The sequence below is a fragment of the Seriola lalandi genome, unplaced genomic scaffold, assembly GCF_002814215.2.
Source record: "Seriola lalandi dorsalis isolate HSWRI2012SDOR001 ecotype SW California unplaced genomic scaffold, Sedor1 jcf7180002054591, whole genome shotgun sequence".
In the NCBI taxonomy this organism is placed as follows: Eukaryota; Metazoa; Chordata; class Actinopteri; order Carangiformes; family Carangidae; genus Seriola; species Seriola lalandi.
Genome location: NW_019525144.1, coordinates 95235 through 119585, shown reverse-complemented (window position 1 = coordinate 119585; position 24351 = coordinate 95235). Strand labels below are relative to the sequence as shown.

Sequence of the window (24351 nt, the reverse complement as noted above, 5' to 3'; positions counted from 1 at the left end):
AACTGGCTTCAAATCAAATTCAGAATTCAATTCAAAGTCGGCTTTAGAACTAAAGGAAACTGTCCTTTTTTTGTTGCTCCTTAAATTTAAAAATCCCTCCCTTTGGATTGAAGATCTGTGGACAGTTTTAAAAAGCAGCTCAAGATTCACTCGTTCAGATTTGTGTAATTTTCTAAACTGTATCTATTTTTATTTATATATAGCCTATTTTATGGTGTTTTTACTCTTAGTCAATCTATATTTCATGCCTGTTGCCTCATTTTATTTTATTGTGAAGCACTTAGTGGTATTCTTCTTGAAAGTTGCTACATAAATACTCTTCTCTTACTTCAAAAAGATTATAGATGCTTTTTTTTTTTTTTTTTTTTTTTTTAAATATAAATCTGAGCTGTCTGTGTAATTGTTCTGTCACTGAGTAATTTGTATCATCTCTGGATAGATAAAACAAGTATGGGCAAAATTATAGGAAAGCAGCATATTTGATCACATCCTTTAGCCTCCACAGCTTGACATTACACTGCCCATACCAGTTCCTGCATACTTTCTATGTGTTCCCTCATGCTCTACTGAAACTTTCTTTTATCATATGAATGTTGACAGCCTTATCAGTAAACTAGTAATGTGCTTAAGCTTGTTTCTTAGGAACTGAAAATGTTTTTCTCGATACAATCATTTGATTGTTCTCTATGGTTAGTCACTGTTTCAACACCTCCTCCCTCTCCAGCTTCAAAAAACTCACACCGTCATGTTTAGAGCCAGCTCCTCCTCTCCTCTGCTTCAACTTTGGAATTCCACTACTGCACTGTCATGTTTAGCCCTCCTCCCTCTAGTTTATTGAGGGTATGACTAAAACCTCCTTACTCATGCTAAGTCCCCTTTAGTCCCTCCCTCAGCGCTTTTCCAAGCTCTGGTCAGAATTGCTGCATCATGTTAACTCTCAGTCCCTCCTACCATTTTTGCTGAAGATGCCAGATCATGTTTAGCTGAGGTTTGTTACAGTTCCTGTTTTCAATCTGCTGGAGGGAGGAGACAAAGGGAGGACCGTATAAAAGGGAGAAGACTGTACCATAGACACACAAAGCCGAGCACAAACTGTACTGGACATCCAGGGAGGAAACAGTGAATTACTGTGGACATAGACCAAACCTAACGGACTTCATCCTAACTGGTGAGTAAAACACAATATTTACATTGCTGTTTTTTGTCACTTAGAATGTTATAACATCATGTTGATGTTTCTTACCTCTTGAATCACTGTATTGTGTTGATAATTATGCTAGAAGATGGTGTTTTGTTTATAAATCTATATTTCTGTCATTTAAATTTTTTTCAGACACAATGGAGACAGAGAAGCAGACTCAGACAACAGCAGAACAGATGACAGACAGGTAAGAATGACCTGCTGTGATTTACTGTCTCCAAAATCCTCTTTCCATTAACTCAATCACATTTCACCAGGAGATAAATACTCATCTGTGACATGGTCCTACAATCGATGGTGTTAAACAACATGTCTTGCACTAGATTTCGTTAATCATGTTTGCATTAGTGCTGCAGCATCCAAATGTAGGTCTCTAGTGTGTGCAGACTTTCTGTTTGTGCATGTGGAGTTTTATCAGCTGCACGTTGCCTACATTAGATAAACATCTAGGTGCACTGATTCATACAGTGTAATTACATAATGTAACTGTACTTTGTACCCTTCACTGTACTATAATAGCTGTATTGAATCATTACTGTGGTCAGAAAGTACCTATTTTCAATACATTAAAAGTTGAGCTTTCTGTACTGATTGCAATTAATTTCCTCCTGCAGGGATCTGTCTGAACAAATCAAAAAGGTGACTAAAGAGAGTCACATAAGGGCAGAAAAAACAGAATTGATGATGAGCTTCCAGAAGGGACAAGTCACCCTCACACAGTATAAGGTAACACATTGCAATAAAAGCTCAAAAGTTTAGATTATTTTTACTTTTTACCTTTAGCTCTGGGAGTCAGTCTAGGGGATACTGGGGTCCAGTGGCTATTGGTGTGACACCACCTCTCCTCTTTTTCCTCTTCAGCTCCTCCTCTGCTCACTGCACGAGATCTACCAGGCCTTGGAGGAACAGATGGACAGGAACTCAGACCACCCGAGTGTCGCACCCATTTACTTCCCCACTGAACTGGCGAGGCTGGAGTCCATCGAGAAGGACCTGGAATTCTTCTACGGCCAGGACTGGAGAGAGAAGATTGTCGTCCCCGCAGCCACTAAAAGATACTCCCACAGACTCAGACAGGTACACTACCGGTCAAAAGTTTTAGAACACCAAACTTTTTCCAGTTTTTTACTGAAAATTATTCAGTTTTTTGTGTCATTGCACTCTGAAATGAAAGCATAGAACAAATTAGCAATTTGAGTTGAAAAAGAAATCATGGAATCAATTTATAGACCAAAATGTATTCTAAACTTTTGACTCATCAAAGTAGCCACCTTTGGCAGATATAACAGCTGAACACACTCGTGGCATTCTTTCTACAATAGAAATCAAATATTCTTCAGAAAGTTCTTCCCAAGTCCGTTGCAGAAGTTCCCATAAATGTGTGGCACTTGTAGGTTGCTTGGCTTTCACTCTTCTGTCCAGTTCATCCCAAACCAGCTCGATGGGGTTTAAGTCTGGAGACTGTGCTGGCCACTCCATGTTTTCAAGCTTACCATCTTGTTCTTTTTTCCTGAGGTAGTTTTGGCTTAGCTTGGACTTGTGTTTTGGGTCATTATCTTGCTGTAGGATGAATCTCTGACCAACTAGGCGCATACCAAAGGGTATTGCATGGCGCTGCAGAATGCTGTGGTAGCCGTATTGGTTCAGGGTGCCGCTCACTCTATACAAGTCACCGACCCTGGATCCAGCAAAACAGCCCCAGACCATCACACTTCCTCCGCCATGTTTGACAGTCGATGTTACACACTGTGTAACCATCCTCTCGCCTACTCGACGGCGTACAAAGATCCTGCGTGATGAACTGAAGATTTAAAATTTTGATTCATCAGTCCATAATACCTTTTTCCGGTCTTCAGTAGTCCAATGGCGGTGTAGCAACACAATTCTTTCTGCAGTACAATACTTGTCACCTGATGCTCATGAGGGTCTGATACCACAGTGTGTTCCAACACTGCTTTTATGCAGACAGAGGGGGTTGAATGTAATCAAGAAAAGTTGGTACACTTGTAGGAATTAGTAGCACCAGCTTTCAAGGCTGATTCAACCTTCATTGCTGCAGAACAGCTTTAAATTGTTCACCCACTTCGTGTTCCCTGAAGCGGGTATAATTCTGAAATGTACATTATTTTTCAGTTTTGGGTAACCTCTGGCTGTTCAGTACTTACCTTTGTACCATTTCAAGCGATTCATTGGACTTGCACGACTTGAATTTCAATAAATAACTGGAAAAATTAGGGTGTTCTAAAACTTTTGATACAGATAACAGATACTTGTTTCATTTATATTTAAACGCACCTCTGTTTGTCTGCTAGGTGATGCGGAAATAACACAATTTCATGCCGGATTTTTTTTTTCCAGATTGGTAAGGAAAACCCTGAATTTCTGGTTGCCCACGCTTACACCCGTTACCTGGGTGACCTGTCAGGAGGGCAGGTCCTGGGTCGAATCGCCCAGAAGTCCATGGGGCTCAAGAGCAACGAGGGTTTGTCGTTCTTCGCCTTCCCTGGAGTCTCCAGCCCCAACCTGTTCAAACAGCTCTACCGCAGCCGGATGAACAGCGTGGAGCTGACGGAGGAGGAGAGGAACGGCGTGCTGGAGGAGGCCGTCAGAGCCTTCGAGTTTAACATTCAGGTGAGGAGGAGTGATGACAGAGCGAGAAACCTGAAAGCAGAAACTTCACTTTAAGGACATCTTTACCTTACGAGTTAACCTCTTCCCTTCCAATTGTTTATGAAGTAACAAGTAGCTGATGCACATTCTTGCCTTTGTTTTTCAGGTCTTTGATGACTTACAGAAGCTGGTGAGTGTCACTGAAAACCAGCTGCAGAATACTTCAACATATTCCAAACAAGTAAAGACACTTCATATCCCTGGAACCATTGTCAACACTTCTCCACTGCTCAGGATGGTCCTGGGACTCTTTGTGGCTCTGGCTACTGTCAGTATGGGAATCTACGCCTTTTAGAGACGAAACACAACAGTAAATACTATATATTGGACTGATGCTGTGAAGACTTTAAGATCTATGCTTTTGTACTGTAAGACAATTAAAAAGCCTTATCTGATCATAGGAAGATTTTAACAAAATACTGACTAATATTTTTGTAATTAATCTGAGAACCACATTCATACGTACATTCAGTGTAATGGCTTTTTAATTCTACAATTATCTCTGTAAAACTGAAACAAAACATACATTAAAATGTGAAATATGTGCGCTTTTAATACTGTAAATGTGTTATTTTTATAATAAAATATGTTGTTGAAAGAAAATACTCTTTCTCTTGTGGTTTTGTGAGGTGTTTTTCTGTGCTTAAGTTGGCACTGTTCATGCAAGCTATTTTCATGTAATGAGTATGACACTGCTGATGTTCACAGTCCAGCTGGTTGACATTTCCACTAATGTTTTGGCATCTGACCATGTGCCTGCTGTTCATCTGGCCTTTGGACTTGGATTGCATAATCAATGTACACAATTGCTGGTAAACTACTACACGCAGTTATTTTTGCCCTGTTTTTATCAGGCAAGCACCTTCAGAAATGAGCACTGGTGCTAATGATTATTATTATTGGTTAATTTCTTAATTACCCCTTCTATCAATCTTTTGTTTTTTTGTTTGATAAAAAGAGACAATCAATAATCAAAATCCAATATATGTTTATGTTCTGTCAGTCCACTCGCTGAGAAATTGTTTCACCTGAAACAGAAAAAGAGAAATATGTGATGGTGCCAGGGAGCAACTTTTGTCAATATTTGTAAAGACTTGCACTTTATTCCCCATGGACTCAACTACTACACTATCCAGGACTGAACTATAAACTAAATAGTCTCTGTCAATTTTTCATGTTTCCCACCGAACAGGGAGTTGGTACAAACAAGTCGTTGGGAACGATAAATCACCATCATCATTTCATTGAACAAATATGGAAACTAGAGTCATTAAACAGTGTTCCAGCTGTTGTATGATTCAATCTTGTCACAGCCAATTTATGCTTGTGTAATACAAGTTAAAAAGGAACTATGACTTACCCAAATGAAAACAAAAGCATGCTATTGCGCCACACAGCTTGTATGTGAATTTAAGAATCAGCACCTCATACGCTAGTAAAATTTGGTATCCACTTTTATTGTGTTTTCAGGATTTTCGTAAAACCTGTGCACTGGTGGCACACATTATAAATTAAAGCACAAAATGATTGTTAACAGCAGCCAGAGAAAACGTTTGGCTTCATCCTAGGCCTATTTGACAGCGACACAAATCAGTACAATGCTGGTATCTGTCTCCCTCTAGAGGATGACTATGAGAAAAACAAAAGTTATGTCAGAAATGACTGTACTTCACTGGAATTGGCTCACCCCAACCTTTAAAGGCACAGCAGCCCGAGTAAAACAGAAACATCCTCTTCTTGTCACTTATACTGTCCAAATCTTTAAGAGCTGAAATAATGCTTTACAATCAAGATACATTCCTTTCTACTGCTGTAGCTTCTGACTCACCATTTAACTTGTGCTATACATTATGAAGTCAGTATCAGAGAGTACATGTCTAATACAAAAATATCAGAAATTTGTTTGACCAGACCCAGAAGCTCTGGAAATGCATCACTTGCTTTAAGAAGGCCATCAACACAAAACAAAATCCATCAGCTTCAAAATAGAAAAAGAGAGGTAACTACAACACGGTTTACAACGGACAGGGTTAATTCACAATGCTACCTCGATGTGTGTCCCCCCCCCCCACACACACCCCTATGAAATCTATAAGCTACAGAGTGCTAGATGAGGGTTATCCCAAGGTGCTTAAGAGGGACTGCACAGCATATCTCGTCTTTGTAAATGTCAGTGACAGTAAACACTGAAAAGGACACACTCAGGACTGATTTTTTAAAACAAAACAAAGACCACAAACCTGAGGCAAAGCAAAGGAGAGGATCCATAATGTAGAAAGGCAAAAAAACAGATCCACATCTACAAAAGCAGCTTCAAAGCAAAAACGTTACAGACAACAAACCCTAGTCACATAACATAGACTCAATCTTCCGATATCTTCAAAAGCTGTATGATGATGATTCTCATGAATGATCTTGGGACCTCTTAGCATATCTCTGTTCATTAAAATGTAGTTATTAATTATAATGTAGTTAACGTTATTTTTCTGTGTGTTGATGATTGCAATTCAATAGAGGCCTGTGTTTTTGTGACATTCAAGGCCATGAGTTCATTTGAAAAACGCAGTAACTTCCATGTTTTCACTGTCTGACAGTTAATGCTGTGTACTTGACAAAGACAAATTTCCTGCATTTTCTCCTTTGATATAACATATTGCACATTATGCCTTAAAAGGGGAAGTAAATGACATTTGTGACATACATTTAATTGCCATAAAAATCAACAAATTAAAGTTGACTGTCAGTCATACAAAAGTGAAATTACTTTGCAGTAATATTTTGCTACTTGTTCAGCTTTTTGTATTCTTCATCTAGCTTGATTTGGCACACTGTCCTACTTTTTAAAGGCAAATAGTCAGACCTAAGCAATGTACTGTAGGACACAGTTTTCAAAATGTGACTGCACCCTAAAACACCCTCAACACGTCTGCATGATGCCACATCATCTTGGCTACCTGTCTGAACAGCTAGGACAGATTTGGTTAAAAAAAGGTGCATTAACTTTTAGGCAGGAGCCACCACCTGGGGCTGCTCAGTTGGTTTCGTAGGTTGACAGCAAGGCTGCATCTACCGGCTCCATGCAGGAGGGGCAGGTGAAGGAGCGCATCAACCAGGGGTCAATGCAATCCACATGGTAGATGTGAAGACAGGGCAAGAACCGAATGGGATCGCCGTACTCAAAATCCATCATGCAGATCACACACCTGTTGAAAATAGTATTTCATAATCATTCTTATTCATCTTCAAACCTGAAGAAAATTAGCTTCTGTCAGATTAATCACTTTTACAGATTTTCAAACAGAAAATAGTTAAAGTTAAACGTTAAAAATGAACATATCTCCACTAACAAACAGCAAGTATAACTACTATTTTTGTGTCAGAATAGTTTCATAAATCATTATTTTTATAACAATAAATTAAGCAAATAATTATAATACAATACAAAAATAAAACAAATTATGTGATGGGTTTTGTTTGTATAAGACTCACTCTTTAACTTTCTTGTCAGAGGGGTCGGAGCCCGGGTCGAAGATGCCTCTGGGCAGGTGGTGGATGAGACCGATGCGCTGGGCAATGCGGATTTGCTCCTCCTCAGTCAGCTGGCTGGCCAAACGACTCTCACCTGGGGTGGGATGGTATACCGGCACTGGTTGGGTTCGCTCCTGGAAAAAAAGGAGCAGAGGAGAGATTGTGTCATTTATGATGCAAATTCTCTTAGAAGGGGGATTTTACATATACAGGAGAACATGGAGTCCTACAACAGATTGTCTGGCCCCCACAGGTCAGTGTGGGATTACATGAAGAGACAGAAGACATTGAAACAGCCTAAATGCACAGAAAAAACTTAGGTTGCTTGGAACAACCTACCTGCCATTTACCTTGAAAAACTGTGCACAAGTGTAAGTAAGAATACTGGTGCTATTTTAAATACAGTGGGTGTTACACCAAAAATGTATATAATTTAGGTTTTTCTTGTGTTTACATCACTTTTTTGAAGTTATTTGATAAGTAAAAACTATTCTTGGCATGATTTTTGAAAACATCCTAACTTTCACTTTTGCAGTGCTGTATGTGAATGTTCCTTTTGCATTAGAGGCTGACAGATACTAGATTTCTGACATTGATATTAATATTGATATTTGTCAAACTGATCATGTCAGTTTGGTGAGTAAAGTAATTTGGAGGACACCACAATGCTCCTGTGCTTTTGTCAACACTAGGAGAATGGCCAACTTAGTAGTGATGGATGATATAAACACACTGTTGTTTAGTCTTGGTATTGTCTGGGATTTTGGTTGTCAGAATATTTTAAGATGTATTTTATTTGATGACTGCATTACACTTGGTTAGGTCCAGTTTTCTTACTGTGCAGCACCGTGGGACAATGTTTTCCTAACATAGCTAATTAATTTTTTCTTGACCCATGTTTACACACTTCATGTTGCTCTACAGTATCCAGTTGCCAAATATAATACTCCCCATCACTGATTAGTAGATTTTATGGTAATGGCTTATTAAAATTAATGAGGTGACATGCTCTTAAATCCCCGGAGTGTTTTTAACTTGAGCCCCGGACTGCTCACCTGGTAGGGCGGCGGAGGCTCTCCGGGCAGACTGCCCCCCTCGGACTCGTTCAGCAGCGACAGGTCATCCGCACCTTGCGAAAACAGACAGTTCCCCATTGAACTGAGGCCACCATGAGAGGGTCCGCTTCTTTCCGAGGCCGAGAGACACTCAGCAAAGTGTCAACTCGAGCTAAGCTAACGAGAAGCTGTCTGAACGATTTGGCTTGACGTTAGCTTAGCAAGCTGTTAGCTGATAGTTTGTTGACATGCCGTGAAGAGCTGGACGGAGAAGAGTCGGGAGAAGCGACGTCGCTCACTCGTCCAATGCTAGAGTTACACGGTTGTTGGTACAATATCCGATGACATAGATTTGAACTGTAACAATGAAGAGATTTGTGTTTTGGCTTCTTGTTTTTACAAGGAAAAACACAGACCGGAAATACCGTCATCAGGAAAATTGTATATTCTCAGACGTTCAAAATAAAAGCGGAGACTTTTAAAATGTAAAAGTTGTTTTTAAGTACTAATGAGTGCCCTCAGGGGGAATATGACTGCCGAAAAGATTGAGTCAAAAGATCATTTGTTTTATAACTGTATACAGTTAAACATTTTGGGAGGATGTTTATTACTTAATATTAAGTTTGAGATAAAGCATGGGTTAAGACAGGGATTTAACATATAATGCAGTTTTTGTCTCTTGGAAACCAAATTCAACGTTTGTGATGCTGATAGTTTTAATCTGAAGTATTGTAACTGGATGTACTAAAAGTTGCAGTAAAGAGAAAGTTTCAGCAGCTTCCCAGTCTGAAACACAAAATCCCCTTAGATACGATTTCCATTTAATGACATGCTTTGAGACCAATCTGTTCAGCTTGTTCTGAGTCTCCACTAATTGTTGTTATAATTATGTTCTTTTGTATGACAGGGTAACCCATTAAAGATCTACTGTTAAGATCTGTATAGCTTTTACACGAAAGTTTGGATGGGCTACATCTCCGATGTAAGGCATGCCATCATATAACTTTGCAAATGTATATAAATCAGCTGATAAGACTTGATCGCTGGAACTGTTCCTCTCAGACTACATGAATAAATAAATTGAAAACATGGACCCATAGTTAAAATACACCGGAAGAGGAAAGAAATAAAAGACAATAGCTTTCATTGTCGATCTGTCAAATATTTAGACAGTCAAGGCTTCACATGCAAATTACTTCTGGTTTTCGTGTTACTAAAATCATTAGAGGGGATCAGGCATTTCACACCATGCCCTGCAGGAATGCATGGTTTACAGCCAGTGGAGAGAAGCTGCATGGATATATACATCAATACCTAGCAGCCACCGTGGCCGTGATCTCGTGAGATCACCGTTGTCTTCCGCGGGGGTGTCTCTTCCTGCGCCAGACACACATGGACATATAATATGACCGAATATTGCTATTGCGTGTGTGATTAACGGGGGCGGGTCACACAGCACGTGGGTGGTTACTTGTAGCTTAACGTGCGAATACATTTACTGTTATCCTTTCGGTGGGCATACATTTTCTGTTTTGGGCCGATCTGTCTGTAATCCGTCCTACTCCATTTCCGTTGTTTTTGCCTGAAGAGAGACTTGAAAGGGCTGAGAGATGGTAAGAGGAAGAGACGACTCATACCTTACAATACAAATACAAAACACAAAACAAAGTTATGGTGACGTGTTTGATATAGCTCATTGTATTTTATTTGTGTCATACTTAAGATAGTTAGATTGTTAATTCCTGCAGTGGTGGACTGAGTCTGTCAAATTCTGTGTTGAAGTTGACAAAGTCATTTCCCACATAGCAAATATTATTTGGCCCGGATCCAGCCCGGAGCCTACATAAAATCTGGGCCATATCCGCACAACGGGCCAATACCGGCGCGTATCCGTTTTTTCAATCTGGGCCAGAACAGGCCCATATCTGTACTGAATCTGACCTAAATGATCTGTACTGGATCTGGCCCAGATCCATATTGGATGGATTGAGATCCATATTTGATCTGGTCCAGACTTGAGTTTGATCGGGGGACGTCTGGTCCAGGTCTATTGGATCCAGTACGGCTCATTGTGTATGCATTTGACTTGAATATGGATTTGATAATTAGTCAATATTACTACTGAATCAAAGGGTAGTAGCATACATTTCAAGTTTCTTCACATATACATTATGAGGAAATTAAATTTCTTGTTTTCTGAAGCCACTAATACTCAGATGATTATTATTAATAGTTTTTCCTGAAATATTACAGAGGATGACTACTGTATCTCCAGTGATAGCAATGGCCCTGAGTACTAAATACTTATTTGGTTTAGAATATGGACACAACCTCAGTATCATATATCAGTTTTCCAGAAAGATTTGCTGTCAGACCGAGGCTAGGGGAAAGGAGCCTAACTTGGATACAAGGGAGGGATTTGTGTATTCTCTAATGTCACTCTTCATACATTTAGGACACAGCTCCAACACCACCACCACCACCACCACCATCATCACTGCCGCTGCCAGGAAACCTGGCTCAAAAAAAACATCCTAAACCACAGCCTCAGTTTGCTGCAATACCTTTTACCGGGCACTCTCCCACCCTGGAGTCAAATCCCTCACCAGAGGCTCTCCATGATGCTCAGGTAAGTGTCTCCTCCACCATTTAATGTTAATGTTGTTGTGAGACCCTTAAAAGATCTTATTGTGAAACCCTTTCCATATTCAGGGTGAAGAAAATCCACCACTCTTCCAAGTGCAAAATGGACCCCTTTCTACACCATCAGAAGAACAGGAAGACAATGATTCTGACACAAAAGAGAAACACATTCCAGTGCAGGAAACTAACCCGGCACCACAGGCACTTCATGGCACACTGGTAGATTGTCTTTAAGTAGATATGTTCTTTTTTTATTTCTTTAGCATATAAAACATAAAAAACAACTTTTGATTTTCTTATTCTAGATGACAGAGCAGCAAGATGAACAAGCCACTCAGATGGAGCCAGCCGAAGAGGACCAACAGGCCTGAAGCACTTTAGTTACGTGAAAACAAAGATCTACATTTAAGAGTACTTGAAAAAAGCTGATCTCAATTTAACTTGAAGCACTTCTACATGGTATAAGTGAGATAGCACAGTGCTTTATGTTCTGGCCAAAGATGTTTGAATGTTATTTCAGCCTTCAATCATCATCATCCTCATCACTTGCAGCTGAATTGAAATTCATATTTATATATATATACATGCATATATTCATACTTTATAGTGTCTTTGAGAAACTTTGAACTGAAATGAGCTTCAAGATGGATATTTTAGTGACGCAAAATATGAAGACTAAGTAAAAGCACTTTGAGTGTACATAGTACTCTATTTATTATTTAAAGGTAAACTTGACAGATTTTAGACAAAAAGGTTTGACTGAAAAACATGTGATGTAATTTATTTCTGGCTCATGTGCTACAAACCTGTGGTGTGAAGTTTGAAAGGAAAGGACATGTATCAGGCAGGGATATTGGGTGAACTAAGGTAATTGTTGGATTAAGTGTTTTGGAACTTGACCTGCACAGGATTTCTGCAGTCTCAAATTAAAGCGTTTTTAATCTGTCTTTCATGAAATCCCCAATTAAAGTCTAACATGTTCACAATGACAACACTAACATGCTGATCTGTATTCCATGCTAACAAGCGCAGCTGAGGCTGATGGGAATGTCACTATTTTTTGCAGGTACCTGGTCATGAACTATAGGTACTGGGTAAATATACATTTTAACCTGAGTTGATTTTTTTACAATTCATCCTGTAGGGACCAGGATTCTTTGTCCCAAATTTAAGCAATCCATTCAATAGTTATTGAGACATTTCATTCAAAACTGAATGCTATCAATTGAGCAAGCCATAACCTGCTGGTGGTGCTAAATGAAAAGTAAGTGGATAACCAAAGTCAACAGAATTTGGCCCATGGATATTTAAACAAGGTTTTATGGTGATCCATCCAGTAGTTGTTCAGATATTTGAATCTGGATCAAAAGTGTGATTGAATATCCCTGGATCGCATTTACAGTTATATCAAGACAACTAAACTGGCATTTGCTTATTAGCATGCTTATGCCTGCTATATCATAATTATTGCAGGACAGCATGCAGCTCCAGAGTTTATTCTTTATTTAAGCATCAGTCTATAGAAAGAAAGACATGGCACAGCAAGATGGTACAGTCAAGAACATCCTTTTTTATTCAATCAGGTGCTGCTCTTCTCAAACTGTGTTTTTCTTCTTATGGAAAAGAAACTGTAATTAACACATGCATTTCACCTAGAGCTCTGGGGGTGTTCTCACAAAGAAGTGGTGCTGCACTGAGGGTGTAGACAGAGGCGTAGAAGAGCTGGGAGTCAGGGGGCCTAGGGTGCTGCCTATTACACCAATAACCATACACGCTTAAGAAGATAAAGAACAAAATAAACAACAGAACAAAGACACGGAGCAGTCCAGCATGAGGTGGTCAGAGGAGAAAAATGGAGGGACTTCCTTGAATCCTCAAAAATCTGAGAGATCAGGTTCATGCTGGCCTTTTCAACTATCTGGTTGGTTTGTTGTAGATGGCTAATACTGCTGAGAGTTTCGCTGTGTGAAACCCGCCGTGAACAATAATACTTCACTTTAAAAGATTGGTTTGAATGGATGTGGGGATATGTCCTGGAAATGCAACGCCCCCTCTTTCAGCCTCATGCAGGACAAGTCCGGTTATAAGGTGCTTGTAGCTTTCATTTACAGTCCAAGGCATCCTCAAGGGAGCCTAAACGACAGCATACCCTGATAGCAAATATTAAAAGAAATCCAAATTAAAAGGAAACAAAAAGTGGGGAATAAAACAAAGCCAAAAAATAAATAGCTAAAACAAAAGAGCAAACTCTTAGTTTGCTCTTTTGAACTCTAGTCCAAGCAGCCCCTTTCCAACATCCCAAAGCAATTCCTCCAGCCCTCTCGACCCCATTAATCTTCTCTGTAAACCTCTTCAACCCCAAACCCCTGAACCCCTGTCGTCCCTTCCTAACCCACCCAAGGACACCCCCAAAAGCCCGTCAGCGTAATTTGTTCACTTACATTAGCTGTTGAATGGAGAAGCTGAAGAAGATGGGTATGGTAATACAATGTGAAGCATACAGACAAGAATAACATGTGAGCTAACTGCATTCTGCTCAGACAAAAGTTTTTCGGCAATATTTTTTTTTTTCGCCCTCCCAACAGCGGAGAGGGCAGAGGAGAGAGAGAGAGAGAGAGCGAGAGAGAGTGTGTGAGAGACGGAGAGAGAGAGAGAGAGAGAGAGAGAGAGAGAGAGAGACGGAGAGTGACAGACACACAGTTACAGACTACTCCAGTGTCTAAGAGAAAACAGACAGTGGAGACAGAGGGGAAGAAAAAAAGCAAGAGCTGAACGAGAACAAGTTTTTTTGCCTTTTCAAAAAATTTTTTTTTTGTCATCATTTATCAATAAAAAGTAAAGAACTAATTCACACCAGTTTCCTTTTGTACTATATATATATATATATACGGCTTTTGAAAAGGAAGAGAGGATATAGGGGAGGTACAATGGAGGGGATTCATTTTCAGCCGGAGAATAAAGTTGTCCCTGAGCGCTGAATAGGCGACGACCTTTCTTTTCCCTCCTTGCAGCACTCAGGGGCAACCTGCTACCTCAAGCCATTTCGAAAAAAAGGGCGATCTGGATTACAAAATGGAGTCTGTGAACAAAAGGCACTTTTAAGGGACAACCTTTAACTGCTGGGAAACTATACACTACAGCACAAGCACTATAAGAGTCATTTACAGAGGAGGGGGTGGAACAGGGGAGAGGCTCACTTTGCTGCCTGTTTCATACATGGGTCAGACCTCATATTTTTGCCCGATTTTAAGCTGCTTTTTGCCCCTTTTTCTGTTGTTTCTGTTATCTGCACAGGAGACAGGAGGTCTTAACTTAAACACTCTTTCCACTTCAACTCAGGTGTCTCAACACAACCTGCTGAGCTCTATCCAGCTCTAGATTCAGAAAAATATTAAGATGATCATGGGAATAAAAAGATTTGTGGATGTGAAGCATCTCCCACAGCACAGGAACTTGTCATGTATTTATGCCAATGTGGGTGATAGAAATGAATTAAACTGGGAGGGTTTTTTTTGTTTGTTTTTGCTGGTGAGTTTCAGGCAGTGCATGGGTAAGTTATCTGAAGAGTTTCTTAGGCTTGACAGTATAGGTTTTTTTTTTTTTCTAAAGGTTGAACCAAAATGCCTTTTGTGTCACAACCTTAAGGAATAGGAACCTCTCCCCCCACTCAATACAAATAGAAGAAGAATACAAATAGAGAGAGGAATAATGCTGTTTCCTAAATGGTCTGTTATTTTTGTTCATTACCATTCATTTATAATAGTTCTGAATGTACTTTATAGTGTTAAAGCACCAGTTTTCATCTGATGATAGAGAATTTTTTTCTGAAGTTGTGTAGATTTTTTTCCTTCAGCCCTCCCACATTTTTATAAACAAATGATTATACATAAAACATTAAAAAAGAGACAAAAGGAAATAAAAACAAATACCCCCAACTTACAAAGACTAGGATTTTTCATGGCCCTCGAGTTTAGAGTCCTGGAGCTTATGGACTTGAAACAAATACATTTTTTTTCTCTTTTCTCTTAGCTTTCTTAAAAATCTCTAACAGACAAACACAATGATCTACCCAATGCATTGCACGTGGCTCAATCGACACATATTTTTCAATAATAATACTTTCCATCAAAAAACAAACACTTTTTTTTCTTCAAACCTACTGTCGATTTTTGACATGTTCGTCTAGGTATTGTAATGCTGCGCTGCAGATGGCGATGGCGTGTGTCGTTTGATTCGTACTGGTAACAGTAAGGAGATGTTACTGAAACAGGTTGTGTGGGGGGGGGGGGGGGTGGGGGTGGGGGGGTGAGAGTTCAGAAAATAACTAGACTGCCAACAAGCTCATGTAGTAAAAGTTAAAAAGGAGCATATATCATAAATATATATGTATAAGATCTCTCTCTCTGTCTTTACAAAAAAAAGTTTGCAGTCCTCTATAAAGATCTGTCCTAGGCCAATGGTTTCCACATGCACCAACGCTACCATTCCCTGTAGCTTAGCTTATATGTGGGAAGAGAACCTGAAGTCAAGTTTATTACTAATTGCATGAAGGGAATACAGAGGCACTTTCATATATTGTTATAGTCTTGATATATGGTTTTAGTACATAGAGCTAATGTTACTAGAGAGGCTGAGAACAGGGTCTCAGCCCTGTTTACTATCCCTGCAAAATAGAACCAACAGCTAGGCAGTCCAGTTATTTTGTGAGGTCGGCTTTTGTTGGATTGTGTCATGATGAAAATAATACCAATAGCAATTTCAATGTGAACATTTACATAGAAAAAATACCTCAAATTAAAAAGACAAATCTTAAGTGAATGAAAAACCATTAACAAAGGCAGTTTGGAGAACCAAATATAAAGGCTTCCCTTTATTAGTTTATGTCAGGTTGTTGGTGGTGTTAGTGTAAATTTTTATGTGTGTGTGTGTGTGTGTGTGTGTGTGTGTGTGTGTGTGTGTGTGTGTATGTGTGTATTCCTCTGGGTTTTCCTGTGACTGGACTAAGGGATACAGGGTGAAGCAATGCAAGGGATGCATGTGATGAGCTGTTATACTGTGCTGTCTGTACGTGAGAGAGATTTGAGAAACTGCTCTTACTGTTTCGTTGAAATCTGTTTCGCTGAAATTCAAGCACGATTCTTAACGTATTACTGCAAACTAAAGAAAAAATGTTATTACATGCAAGAGAAGGTTAAAACAATCCAAGTGAGACAAAACCAAAACCAAATCCGGCAAAAAAAAAAAAAGAAAAAAAAAAAAATCGCAAGAAAACGCCTACAAACAAAATGAAAACTAATAATATGAAGCTGATGCTGATGCATTCCTGTAAATTAAAATCCATGTCTATGAATAATAACAAGATGATATTGTGAGTGGTTGTGTGACATACTATCCTGGTATGTACTGTATGCAAAGCGTACATGTACGTGTTTGTGTGTGAGCATGTGCATATGTGTGCTGCTGCATGTTTCAGGGCCGAGACTTGAACGTCAGCGCAGCCACATTCCTGCAGTGGCAGCCAGCCTCGATTCACTTCTCTAATCGCTCATCTGACCATCGATGTGCAATACTGTTCATCCCTTATTAAAAATTAATAGTGCATAGGTGAGGGGACGAAAGAGCACATGTAGAGTTAGTGTTATGACTGTCTGTCGTGTGTTCACTCGCTCGCACTCGCCTCATGGCTATCACTTCTCCCACAGCAGGACGCCCTGATACTTTGACAGGTAAACAAAGACCAGCCACTTAGTGCATATATGTCACACCATCGGATGGTGTCACCATGATTGGCCAATCAGAAATGAAAGAGGCTCAGGGCTGAGCGAATGAAGCGGCAGAGTGTGGAGACACACAGGCGTGTGGCTGTGGTTTTTCAGTCTGGACCCTGAGCAGCACTGAGCGCTAGGTGAGGTGAGATGAGGTGAGGTGAGATGAGGTGGGGTGGGAGGGGATGTGGGCTGGGTGGAACCATGGACCTGGAGGAGAGGCGGGTGGAGAAATACATAGATATGGAGGCGTGCAGTCTGGGTGGAAATCTTTTCAACTCGCACATCCGACTTCATCGTTTACCACTATTTGTTCTTTTTGGATCTCCCAGCCAATGCATGGAGTTTCATTGTGGAGACAACAAAATGAAAAAAAAACATTAAAAAAAGAAACAACAAATGTATAATTGGTCATTTGTCAGGTTACCATATTGCGTTTCCTTTCTGACATTTCGTGGTGTGTGTGAGACAGTTCCTCATCTTCCTCTTCCTCCTCCTTGCATTCTGAGTCTGTCCACTCATTGAAGCCTCCTGGATAAAGGGGGACGAACGTTCCTGTTCAAATTGTGTTGGATTGGGAGTCCTCTTGGGGGCAGGGTGGGTTTTTTCGGGTTCTGTAGTAGTACTTTGAATAGTGTTGGCGAGAGAGAAAGACCTTTTTAGTGTCAGCAGTCTGTTCTTAATCAGCAGTGATGTGTTTGTTTTTCAAATTTCCAATTTTCATGACACAATTTTAGCTGTTGATTCAGAGAGGCCTTGTCAGAGGAACCAGGACTGTGGAGGAGAAGAGAAAAGAAAATGAGTCTTTAAACAACATCAGCAGATTTACATTTAGAGTCACTCTTGATTCTAATCAGTCTTGAGCTGCAGTTACGCAAGTTATTGTTATGAATGAAAGAAGTGGTGTCACATAACAGAGTGTGAAAAAGTATAAAGTATGAACACAGATCAGCATCTTACAGTTAACTTTGAAGCGGTAGAATGGTATAAATCACTGACTCCTAACACTGGGGTAAGAACCTCCACAAGAGTTCATCTATAGTGATAAATAAAACAGGAACCAAAGAAAAAACCTGCTGCTACACAAAATGTTGTTTCCCTCTTATCTTTTTACTGAATTACTGGATAATTTCACCTCTTCAGGTGTCTAAAAAAAAAAAAAAAAAAAAAATTACTCAAAATATATGCAAGCAGTAACAAGGAGTCACAAGCAGACATTGATTAGTTTTAAGGGAACACAGGCATAACCAGTCGGGAACCACTAGGTGGCCACCTACTACTCCTTTTCTCTCTCTCACTTCTGTACTTGCTGAGCTCAGCTGTCCCATACAGTGTCGAAAAAGTTATTACCTCAACTTCACCACTTGCTGTTTTTAGGAGGGCTGACTCTGGCTTTTTACTCATTAAAAACACTTGTGTTATTTCAGCTACAAACAGCATTAGGGTAGCAGTTTTTGTATCCGTCTGAATGGCTTTCCAGTGAGCAAACACCAGACTGTAACTGCTCTGTCACGCGCTACCAGTTTACATGTAAGGCGATCCTCCTAATATGTCTCTGCTCTGTGGGCCCGAGTGGTCTCAGGCTACACTGTAAAGCTATTGAGGGCAGCTACTCCAGGGATCCAGTTTCTCAGTTTGATAAGAGGGCAGAGTGGAGGCTTTGGCACAAGCTGAGCTGTTCTGGCTGCCTCTGACATTCCACAGGCCTCGGACCAGGGAGAGCAGCGAATCACCCCATCTTTAACAGCAAACTCTCTGTTGTGCCCCCATTCTAGCAAACGGAGAGAAAGCTTTAACCCCCCTCAACCTCCATCTATCCTCCACCACCTCTGCCTCCCTCCTTCCTATCCATGATTCTTTCGTGTTTGTAGATAGCTCCTCCTCCTGGCTCCAACTTCCCTTAACCCGCTTCTCTTTTCCTCTCCCTCTCTTACTCCAGCTCTCCCAATGTAATCCTTGGCAGTGGAAAGTGACCCCCCCCCTCTCTAACCCCCCTTCAAGTACAAGTTCAACTGCCTATGACATCATGTCTGGTTGCTGCGGGCAACCAGACAGCCGGGACGTGACTGTGGAGTGCAGCGAGCTTCAACTAACTCCCTCTCTCTTTTTTCCCTCCCTTTCTCTCGGTCCCTCTTACTTTTTTCATACATGCCCCCCTATCTCCCTCGCTCTTGCTCCTGCATAGCTGAGGTCTCACCACCAGAGAGCTCCTCAGTCCATCTTTTCTCTGCTTCTTGCGCTGACAGCAGTGGGAAGACTCTCTCCCTCTGTCTTGGCTAGTTGGCTAGCAGGCGGCGAGGCGGGCTGGCAGGGCCATCGTCTGAACCTCTCCATATGCCAGAGAACAGCAGGATAGGCAGAGACCTCTGTTACTCACTCTGGCTGAGACTGTTACTGACCTACTAGGCTCAGCTAACTGGGAGCAGTTGATACCAGTGCCCAGATTCTCGCTATGCGTGCTGTAAACCCGGCAGAAATGTTCAAAGAGGACATTTTTCAATAACGTTTGATAAGCAATAGAAAGGAGATAATAAGCGTTCTGAACAGATGTAAGCTGTTGTAAAAGCCCTGTTGTTTTTTAGGAAAGAAAATGAGGGGCAAGAGTTTTGGCACAGAGTTGAAGTGTATGTGTATGTGCGCGTGTGTGTGCCTAGGCGCTCACACACATTTGGATGGTGTGTGGATGTCCCCTCGGTGCCAGGGCTACATCTGTGGGAGAGTGGTGCAGGTGGGGAGCTTGAAAATACTAGAGGGAGCAGCAGGAGGAGCGAGGGAGAGAAAGGGAGAGAGGGTGGGCTGCTGATGCATGAGGGAAGGGAAAGGGGGGTGGGGGGGCAGCCGAGCAGAGCTGGGCCAAGGAGGAATGCAGATTGTTTCCATGTGTGGGGAGGACAGGAGAGCCGAGTTGGCTGCAGGCAGGTGCGGTTAGCCCCTAATGAGAAAAGTTGTGTTGGTGATGGAGGAGGCCCAAGACACTGCAGCCCAGTGGCAGAGCGCAGCCAAAGCTGAAACCACAATGTAGTGCACTACTGGCCTCACACGCTGCACTAATACACACTGTGGGGCCTTGCAGAGATAAATCAACACTGCTGGAGCTGAAACTAACTGGCACTGCTTACATTCACTGTAGGGAAACTACTGTGGTGCAAAAACTGTAAACCAATACTGAAACTATAGGCCTTGATACATGGGCAACACTTTGAGTCAATGTAGGTGGGTAAGTTTGCAAACAAATGATCGACAATACCTGTATATTACATACTTTCTACCCCAGACCATTATAATATCCCCCTGCAAGCCCTTCCCCTTTTTCGACGACAGTGTGTAACACGTGGACAAGTACGACTAAAGTTGTTTAGCATAAAGGAAGAGGCTTTCAAACTGGTATCAGCTTATAAAAGTCTTTTGAAATAGTCTGGCAACACAATCCCAACTCAAGGTCTACTTACCAGCATTTTCCTGAAATTTCAGCTGCATCTTATCTTCATCAATAGCTACTCAGATTGAGTATCAACAGAACTGTCTCCACGAAAACTGTCCAAATTTCATCTGCTGAGTTGAGACTGTGTTGTCAAAATACCAAAGTCCTGATTTAGCAAACAGATGTAGGTAACAGCTATGGATGGCTACACATGTCATCTCAACTTTTAGAGTAGTAAAATATTCATACAGTTGATCATCACTGGTGCCATGGGCTGAATCACTGATTGTAGCATGTTGCCAATGCAGAGCCATTGTCTGAGTATTGCCTCTGTATCACGGCCTTCACTCTGAATGACATGCTTGTCCCTTCAAACTCGAAAGATGCCTGCATTAACAGTTGGCTGGGAAGTCGCTTCTACGTACAGCACTGAGCAGTCACGCTTACAGCAAGTAATGAGGGAAAAGGAAGAAAAGACATAAAAACACAGGAGGAGGAGGAGGAGGAGGAGGAGGAGGTGAATGGGTGGATGTCAATTAAATGAGGGAGGTTGGTGGGGTACCTGAGTCTGCTGGGGGATATTCAGAAAGTTGTCCCGTGTTCCGATGCCGACAAACCGGTTGGGAGCTGTGGAGCCTGGCGTGGAGTATGCTATAAAGAGAGAGACAAGTGTGTACATGCTTTTACACACACACATACACACTGAGCTTATAGTAGAGTTTGATGCTCTCATCATCATCTATATATTTTAGTATAATATTAACTCACTACAGGACTACGCATCACTGTCAAATCAATTATTGGGAAAAGACAGTAAGGGTCAGGGATACTGATGCCCTATTAGTCACATGGGTGATTTGTTCATGTTGCGGGTAGGTTCTTTGTTATATTCCTTCACTGAACCATTTAATCTGTGGTTAACAAGGGGATGTGCAGTCTGAAATGATTAGTGCTAACATGAAGAAGCTACTTCCCGCAAACATGGCTGCACTGTTAGTCACAGACGCTCCTCAGCAACCCCTGGCCTCAGAATAAACCATCGTAATCATAGAAAACCACTGAGGACTCACTGTTGACTTAATAAAAGGGTGACCGATGGAGGAACTCTATTCATCACCAGTGGTAACCAATGCTCCAGTTAAATTTAATAGGCTAAGAGGAGCATCTTGCCTACAAAGTGACACCATTCAGTGATGCCACAGGATCAAATTTAGGGCAGTTGTGCTCACTGGACTCCAACATGGCGGCTGAGTAGAACGTTTGCTGTGCATGACTTGAGTGAGGTTGAGGGGATGGGGATGTGTGGGGGTGACAGTGAAAGGGCTGGAAACTGATGCATGAGTGAGGGTGAGAGTGTACCATATGCATGTGTATGTGTGTGTGTGTGTGTGTGTGTGTGTGTGTGTGTGTGTGTGTGTGTGTGTGTGTGTGTGTGCTGGTGTGTTTTTCTTATGAATGTAATTACGATATCTTGTGAATCAGAGACAAAATTAGAGAGGGAAGAAAAAAATACAGTGATAACAGCCACCGGAATGAGAAAAAGAGACGAAAATTACGATATTTATTTATATTGATGTTCATATAAATAAATAATAAAGTGACACGTTAATCTGAGAGAGTTGGAAGGGGGAGGGGAGGAAAAGGTTGATAGGACAGGAAGAGGAGAAAAAGCCAAAACAAAAGGAGGAGAAGATGCCCCGGTTGCTCCGTCCAGTGCCCCCTCCTGGTGTGCCTCTCCCATGGCCCGACTCTCGCACTGCACCTGTCTGGGTGGAACCAACCAAAGCCTCACCGCTCCCTGATGACACTCCTCTCCCGCTCCCCCGGTATAGCACTAATTAGACAGGTTTGATTAGATTTTATCATTCATGTTTAGAGAGACTGGGTTGTTCTTGTTATACTGTGATTTCCATGTTTTTTGTTGTTCTCAATTTTTAATTGTTGTGAGATTTGTGTGAAAGTGGCAAGGGGATTGGGTGGGTAAAGTGGGGCATGATGTTTTTTTGGAGTCCACGCCAACTGCCCTAATTTTGTTCCCTTAAAAAGAAAAAAAGAGAGAAATAAAGGAAAAGAAAGGAGGATATGAGAAAGGAGGATATGAGAATATATCAAATAAAGAAAAGAACAAAGCAAAAAAGAAATGAGAGAAGGGGGTAGATTGTATTGCCGCTGTCACAGACATGCAAAGTCTGCGTTGATCAAAGGCTTGCGGCTACAGAGGCAACGTGCACACGGCCCTGCTCTGCTCTGCTCCCCCCAAACTACAAAACACATCAAAAAGAAGGGAGAGAAACTACACTGCCTCTTGTGGTGCTAGCAGGAAACCCAACACCAGAGAGAGAGAGAGAGAGAGAGAGAGAGAGAGAGAAAGAAGGAATAAAAAGATTTGAGGAAAGAGGAGGGAAAAGGCTGAGAAGGCTTGCAAAGACATGAAGAGAGAAAAGGAAACTGGACTTCAGAGTGAGAGCAAGAGATATAGAAGAGCTTGAAAGAGGATCTCTGGTTTGGCAAAGGCGTGGCTTCTGCCTTGTCAGAATTGGATGTCGCTGGTACAGTACAGTACAGTACTGTGGCGTACAGTCCATAAGGTGATGGATGAAATAGGAGTGAAGCTCCTGGGGCTGCTGAGTGTTTGACTGAGCAGATGGCCAGCTAAACTATGAAAAACTGCAGCAGTAGTCATTGTAGAAGTCCCAGATCTGTGCTTTGTCAGAAGAAGTACTACAAGCTTACAAAAAAAAGCCCCAGTGTCGCTGCAATGTCCATAAACACAGGGACTTCTATGATGACTACATCTGTTCTAGGACAACAGACTTGATGTAGTATTGGTTGGAAAAGAGGACAAATTAGCTGCCAGCTAAGAGCTAATCAACCTACGGGAGCCTAAAATTGTTTTGGACTGGCCTCTGTAAGAAGTCTGTGGGGAGACTGGGGCAGTAATGGGGGTTTGTGGAGGGGAGTGGGAGTGGGGGGTGACTTACACGGAGATGCGGGTGAGCTGAGTCCGCCGTCAGTGGGCGTGCTGATGGTTTTAGAGTCGGGCATGGGGAGGGGCACAGGGCGCGCCACTGGGGGTGGCGGGGGCAGCAGGAAGGAGCCCGGCATTTTGCTCTGGCCACCTCCATTAGGCTGCAGACGGACCATACAGACAGGGTGAGCACACACCCCAAGAATATACAGTGCACAGGGAGCCAGACACACATACCCACACAAAATAAGGTCACTCACACACACACACACACGCACACACACACACACACACACAGAGTCTCATGTAAGAGCAGGACACTCATATATAGACAGACATCAACAGCATACGCACTAGTAGTCTTTAGTACTCTCTAAGAAACAAACTAAGGTACGCACAGACACAAACTCACATAATAATAATAATAGAGAAAAACACACACACACACACACACACACACACACACACACACACACACACACACACACACACACACACACACACACACACACACACACACACACACACACACACACACACACACGACAGTCTGGCCAAAAGTAATGAGGTACATAAGAAGTGGAAAAGTGATGAACATTGCCACACATAAGGGGAAAAGAAAAATGGAGCTGTCACAAGGGAAGTTGTTAAAGTGCCATGTAAGAATTTAAAAAAGGAGAGAAAATCAGCAATGTGGAAAGGGTGTCTGTGTGTGCAAGTGCGCTGTGTATGTGCATGTAGAATTTTACAATTCTTCTTTTGTGGGTGAAGTAAGGAGAACAAAGGATAATAGGACGTGAAAAAGGGTTTGATAAGTGATTTTAAAGTTGCTCAGAAGGCCGAGTTTACAGTATTGGTTTACAGTACTGCCAGCACCCTGCACCTTAATGAATGTGTGTCGAAAATAGTTCTGAAATATCCCCATAAGGCCAGTTGACAGTCAACTGTATGACATGCCTATGTTTTGATGTTTGGAAACTCTAGCTTTCAGGATGAGTGTGGGCATGTTATTGGGGTTATTGAAAGGACACTGATGTTTTACTGAATTAGGTCCACGACACCTCAAGAAAGCTCAGCTGTGTCCTACAACCCCCCCCCCC

At 41.5% G+C, this 24351-nt stretch overlaps 4 protein-coding genes across 17 annotated transcripts in view; 2 read left to right on the top strand and 2 right to left on the bottom strand.

The window, feature by feature from the left end:
* Positions 1–1012: 1012 nt before the first annotated feature.
* hmox1b (heme oxygenase 1b) lies at positions 1013–4474 on the top strand. Its single transcript, XM_023419077.2, has 6 exons — positions 1013–1168; positions 1334–1388; positions 1816–1927; positions 2063–2278; positions 3560–3832; positions 3978–4474. Exons 2-6 carry the CDS (start codon positions 1339–1341, stop codon positions 4164–4166), a joined length of 840 nt encoding a protein of 279 aa, XP_023274845.1. The 5' UTR covers positions 1013–1168; positions 1334–1338; the 3' UTR covers positions 4167–4474.
* An 833-nt stretch (positions 4475–5307) lies between these two features.
* rnf11a (ring finger protein 11a) lies at positions 5308–8893 on the bottom strand. The gene is made up of 3 exons (XM_023419225.2): positions 8455–8893; positions 7361–7533; positions 5308–7074 (listed from the first exon to the last, which is right to left on the bottom strand). The coding sequence occupies exons 1-3, from the start codon at positions 8551–8553 to the stop codon at positions 6903–6905; spliced, it is 444 nt and encodes a 147-aa protein (XP_023274993.1). The 5' UTR covers positions 8554–8893; the 3' UTR covers positions 5308–6902.
* A 400-nt stretch (positions 8894–9293) lies between these two features.
* Positions 9294–12044, top strand: LOC111664570 (uncharacterized). The gene is made up of 4 exons (XM_023419227.2): positions 9294–10067; positions 10910–11083; positions 11167–11316; positions 11403–12044. Exons 1-4 carry the CDS (start codon positions 10065–10067, stop codon positions 11466–11468), a joined length of 393 nt encoding a protein of 130 aa, XP_023274995.1. The 5' UTR covers positions 9294–10064; the 3' UTR covers positions 11469–12044.
* Positions 12045–12647: 603 nt separating this feature from the next.
* LOC111664543 (nuclear factor 1 X-type-like) overlaps positions 12648–24351 on the bottom strand; it is a 104810-nt gene continuing 93106 nt past the window's right edge. For 9 of the 14 annotated variants that reach the window (XM_087177344.1, XM_023419192.2, XM_023419190.2 and 6 more), the window contains 3 exons: positions 23265–23412; positions 20846–20934; positions 12648–17636 (listed from right to left, as the gene is read on the bottom strand). In XM_087177344.1, coding sequence (XP_087033470.1) covers positions 17622–17636; positions 20846–20934; positions 23265–23412 — 252 coding nt within the window. In that variant the 3' untranslated portion in view covers positions 12648–17621. The remainder of the gene's footprint in view (positions 17637–20845; positions 20935–23264; positions 23413–24351) is intronic. The other 5 variants (XM_023419194.2, XM_087177346.1, XM_023419197.2 and 2 more) reach the window with 2 other exon arrangements.

Coding starts and splice junctions, on each gene's coding strand:
- rnf11a (XM_023419225.2), bottom strand. CDS start 8,553: ATGGGGAACTGTCTGTTTTCGCAAGGTGCGGATGACCTGTCGCTGCTG. Junction 7,534..8,454: donor AGCCTCCGCCGCCCTACCAG/GTGAGCAGTCCG, acceptor CTTTTTTTCCAG/GAGCGAACCCAACCAGTGCC. Junction 7,075..7,360: donor TCTGACAAGAAAGTTAAAGA/GTGAGTCTTATA, acceptor TATTTTCAACAG/GTGTGTGATCTGCATGATGG.
- hmox1b (XM_023419077.2), top strand. CDS start 1,339: ATGGAGACAGAGAAGCAGACTCAGACAACAGCAGAACAGATGACAGAC. Junction 1,389..1,815: donor GCAGAACAGATGACAGACAG/GTAAGAATGACC, acceptor TTCCTCCTGCAG/GGATCTGTCTGAACAAATCA. Junction 2,279..3,559: donor ACTCCCACAGACTCAGACAG/GTACACTACCGG, acceptor TTTTTTTTCCAG/ATTGGTAAGGAAAACCCTGA.
- LOC111664570 (XM_023419227.2), top strand. Junction 11,084..11,166: donor AGGCTCTCCATGATGCTCAG/GTAAGTGTCTCC, acceptor TTCCATATTCAG/GGTGAAGAAAATCCACCACT. Junction 11,317..11,402: donor AGGCACTTCATGGCACACTG/GTAGATTGTCTT, acceptor TTCTTATTCTAG/ATGACAGAGCAGCAAGATGA.